Source organism: Anopheles cruzii, unplaced genomic scaffold, assembly GCF_943734635.1.
Source record: "Anopheles cruzii unplaced genomic scaffold, idAnoCruzAS_RS32_06 scaffold01272_ctg1, whole genome shotgun sequence".
In the NCBI taxonomy this organism is placed as follows: Eukaryota; Metazoa; Arthropoda; class Insecta; order Diptera; family Culicidae; genus Anopheles; species Anopheles cruzii.
Window position 1 is genome coordinate 1,291 of NW_026454857.1, and position 4,621 is coordinate 5,911.

Sequence of the window (4,621 nt, forward strand, 5' to 3'; positions counted from 1 at the left end):
TTGTCTTAATCCTATAGTTAAAAAAATCCTTCAACCATTTAAAAACCATTCAACTGAGCATAGTATCATACACTCCATACGGTATTTGTAATCTAAAGCTCTCGAAACAGTTGAATAAACAGTTGATAACACGTGACTGCCACCTTTTGTGAAATCTTGGGCAAAGCAATCCGACAAAACCATAAATTGGAGCCAGTGTCGAAATGGTCACACTTGAACCTGTTATTTTATTATATCTTTAATAGATTAGACTTGTTCAAGCTAGAAGATGTAATCTAGCAAGCTTCTTATCAGATTATAAGCAAAACCTGGCATGTTGTTGCGGATTTAATAAAAAGCAAACATCAACTCTGCTTCACCATCAGTCCAGCACGTTCCAGTCTTGTGTCTAACCTCCTCAGGAGTCCAACATGGCAATCTTACGAACAGGAACAATCGTCGGTCTTTTGGTCGTAATCGTGAATGGTCATCGGGTAAACATCGACTGGTCGCAGGTGAAATCGATCACAGAGTTCGATCACTACTGGCAGCGTCTTCCGGCGAAGATAAGAGATCTCCGGTACAAACACCCCTCAATTCGTATCGTTGGAGGTGTCGAAGCTACGCCTGGACAATTTCCATATCAGGCAGCTTTGCTCAGTGAGTTCACTGTAGGAACCGGTCTGTGCGGTGCTACTCTCATTACACACAATTACATCCTAACGGCGGCTCACTGTGTGATCGGTGGTGACGGGAAGCCGGCCCTCAAAGGAACGACCATCCTCGGTGCCCACGATCGCACCCAAATGGAAGCATCGCAGCAGCACATTCCATACCCACAATCCAGCATCACGGCTCACCCGCATTACAACTCGAACACGATCCGGAACGATATTGCTACGGTTTACCTGCCAACAGCGGCGAAGTTCAATGATCGTGTTCAACCAATTGCGTTACCTGCTTACTCCGATGACCGATCGTTTGCTGGAATGGAGGGCATCGCTTCCGGTTTCGGCCGAACTTCCGATAACAGTATTGCCACCTCGCCGGTGGTGATGTTCACGCGCAATTCAATCCTTTCGAACGAAGAGTGCAACACGTTTTGGGACACGAGTCTAGTGTCAGACCAAAACGTGTGCCTCGATCCTACCGGAGGAACTTCGGCCTGTAACGGGGACTCGGGTGGTCCGTTAGCCGTGGAGGATGATGATGGCCGTAGTCTGCAAATCGGAATTACTTCGTTCGTTTCGGCGAAAGGTTGTGCTTCAGGAGCACCGCCGGTTTGGGTGCGTGTTTCTTACTACCGTGACTGGATCGAGGACAACTCCGACTATGTTTTTAGTGCATAGAGACATTGATCAATTATTTAGGGGGTTTATTAAATTTTCCAATAGGAGGCTCCTCATCGTCAATAGTTATTGCTTAAGTGAGATGCCGGTAACAATTGCCACTGCAACTAAGTTTGGAAAAAGGTTATCAAGTCGAATTCCTAGAAAACACTAAGAAGAAATGGAAAACCGAAGTCAATTAAAGGAAAGTATCGCCAACCCTTAACAACAATTTCAAAAACAGCAAATTGAGAAAAAATGAAACCTCATTAAACACAATAAATTTACAAATGCAACCTAACGCATTTTAAAGGCAATTTATTTTACTTTCCGAAAAAGGATCAGGGATGGACGAATAGGTCAACAATATTAATTGTGTGAATTAAATCTTCCGGTTTTACTATAGATGACATTGATGAACATGCTCTTGCTGAGAGAACGTGTCAGATGGGGTTTGTGCGGTTTAAAAGTGGTGATTTTGGCTTGAAAGGCCAAGACCAGCGACCTGAATAGGCAAATAAGCAACACCGCAACTCCTTGCCAAGTTAGATCTATCTTTCGCTGCTCGCCACTTAAGACGATATAACTGCTCCACGAATTACTGTTGCGGGACACAACGATCCTTTATTGTCTATGTGCCGTACGTATAATCTTTGTTCGTCTCATATTGACTATAACATGTCTATTCAACAGTGTCGTACTTTCCTTGATCTCGCGTCCTTTCAGTGTCCGGTTACCGGTTTCTTGTCCTCGTCTTCGTCAGTTACACTGTTAGGTTAGCTAGGGCTTTGTTTAAGTTATTTCAGTTCAAGTTTTTCTTTGTCAACTAGACTCTGATGCCCATGGTCTATTTTTATACGAAATAAATAAACAAATAAATTACTGCTTGCACGAGTTAACGAATCGCCCTCGCCGCCGGGTAGCGACGAGGTGTGAGCATGACTCTCGAACGTCACTGTAGCTCTTAGTTACAAGAATGTTTATTTCTAACAAAATTTGTCTTATGCATAGGTTGGCCATTTCCTGGCATAACCTCGAGGACTCTCAAGGTTGTAAAAGTATACGCATCCTGCTGGTCGATCGTTGGTGCTGGGTAGCATTTGGTAACTCACGGCAGAAAAGAAAGGGTTGTTTACACCGAATCGTCACTGGCGATGAAAAGTGGTTTTATGTATTACGAGAATCCCAAACGTAAAAAAGCCTGGGTACATCCCTGGTGAACCAGGTCCATCGCAACCAAAGCGAAATATTCACTGCGCAAAGGATATGCTGTGCATATGGAGAGATGTGAAAGGTGTGGTGTACTTTGAGCTTTTAAAACCTAATGAAATTATTGATAGACAATCCCATCGACAACGATCAATGCCTTTAATTCAAAGCGTTGGCCATAAAACGACGAGAATGGGATAAAAGTCATGATAAACTTTTTTTTTCTTTTGTATTATAGAGACTTTGAGGCTGCAATAGCCTAACATTCGTCTCTTAATGTCATGATAAACTGTTTTTCAAAATGACATCGCTCGCAAAACCGGTCAAAATCCCGTCCGTAAAAATTAAAATATGTTACAGAAAAAGAGCATCAGAGATTAACATTGTCTCTGGTGCAGGCCAAGACTGCCGGCCAGCGGTTGTAGCGCCAAAAGAAGATAAATAAATATAATGAACATTTCTAAATATTTTTTGTATATTTATATACAATATAGCGACCTTGAAATGTGACTACGTGTGAAATGTGCGAAAACTACGAAAAAGTATGGTTTTTCAACTTTGATAGTGCAAGTTCCTATCTCTAGCGACGATGCAAAAATGACCACTGTATTGAAATGCATGTTCACAAACCATTTTTTTCGAAAATGTACCTGGGGCCAACCAAAACCTACAGTACTAAAACAATATAAACACGCAGTTGAAGCAATTTACAGAGTGTTTGCGGGCCGATAACTAAAAACAATTTGAGGCTAACTGCAACAACGGTTAAACGGTTACCTGCTGAATTCTGTCAACTAAATGCCCCATGCTCCATTCTACGCTACGAGGTAGGTCCTTGTGGGGTAACTGGGGCGTCCTGCTGGATGATCAATCGCCCGGACTGAATCGATGCAGGTAAATCTGTTCGTCGGCCCTGCTGCTGCTGGTGGCCATCAATCATACTTCGGTCCCGATAAGTGTAGCTTCCCGAGTGGCACGTTCCTGATCGCACTCGATCCGGTAACCGTTGTGTTGTGGCCACCGCACTCGCCGTTTCCCGGATTGGGGGCATTGGGGTTGTTCAACGCGCTGCCGCTCATTTCATCGACCAGGAGGGAAGGGGTGGATCACCGACGAGCGTGTGGCCGGAGCGGAATATGCCCACAATCTGTAACGCCAAAAAGGGGTTCGAACCTAGAAAGTAAACATTTGGTCGACTTTTTCCAGTTACTGTAAATTGTAAACAAACAACGTTTGACGGTTCGCTTCTTCTACAGGGTGGCCCATTTGGCGCTTTTTTTTAAATTGAAGAAGCTGGGAAATATTAAAAATTTATTTCCAAAGTGGTAGGTCCTCAACTCATTCGTTTAAATAACTTTTTATTGAAGATCATTTCCACCTCTGTGGCTATGTTAATAAGCACTGTTGTGGTTCGTATAATTCGATATTGATATCGTACAATATTATTAAACAATTGTTTAATGTTTTATATTAATCATACGATTCGGTTTAACTAACAGGCGTATCAGGGGGATTGACGCGAGACCTACAAGGAGACATTGTTGTCACGTCCATTCTTCGAACATCTATCGCAGCATCACCATGGAGATCCAAAGGCGCGCGCACGAATCGTGGCTTCCTTGCTCTACGCATGTACAGAATCGTGAAAGGCTAGTTGATCTCCAGGGCCACGCGACCTGAACCAAGTTAGAGGCAGATGCACACACACTCTGCGGTTTCCAGCAAAGGGTTCTGCGATCGCGTCCGGATAGAAGAATGTTTGGACTATGGCAAAAGATCGCAGGATGTTCTAGGTCTGTTAAGACGATGATGAACGCATGCCTGATGTCGCATAACGTCCAGTAGTTAACGGTCCGCGTATATTGATTTATTTACGGGAAAACCTTCGCCGCCCAAGTTCGTCACTTCCACCATTCAGACAAAGAGGAGCTTTCGTATCCGCCGATTAGAAACATTATCTCCTCCATTCGACCTTATCTAACAAACGGAAAACCCAACTGATTTTAAGATTCGGCATTTGTTACTCTGTCATTGACTACGTTATCTGAACGGTAGACAAATAAAAGCCCTCCGCCAGTCACCAGCTTGGCATCAGTTTGTATCCC

At 43.6% G+C, this 4,621-nt stretch overlaps 1 protein-coding gene across 1 annotated transcript; it reads left to right on the forward strand.

Annotated features, from left to right (window-relative positions):
• The first annotated feature begins 410 nt into the window (after window positions 1–410).
• LOC128276464 (brachyurin-like) lies at window positions 411–1,608 on the forward strand. Its single transcript, XM_053014924.1, has one exon. It carries the CDS (start codon window positions 411–413, stop codon window positions 1,326–1,328), a length of 918 nt encoding a protein of 305 aa, XP_052870884.1. The 3' UTR covers window positions 1,329–1,608.
• Window positions 1,609–4,621: the final 3,013 nt, after the last annotated feature.

Bases quoted from the DNA above. Each gene is read 5' to 3' on its own strand.
- LOC128276464 (XM_053014924.1), top strand. From the start codon at position 411: ATGGCAATCTTACGAACAGGAACAATCGTCGGTCTTTTGGTCGTAATC.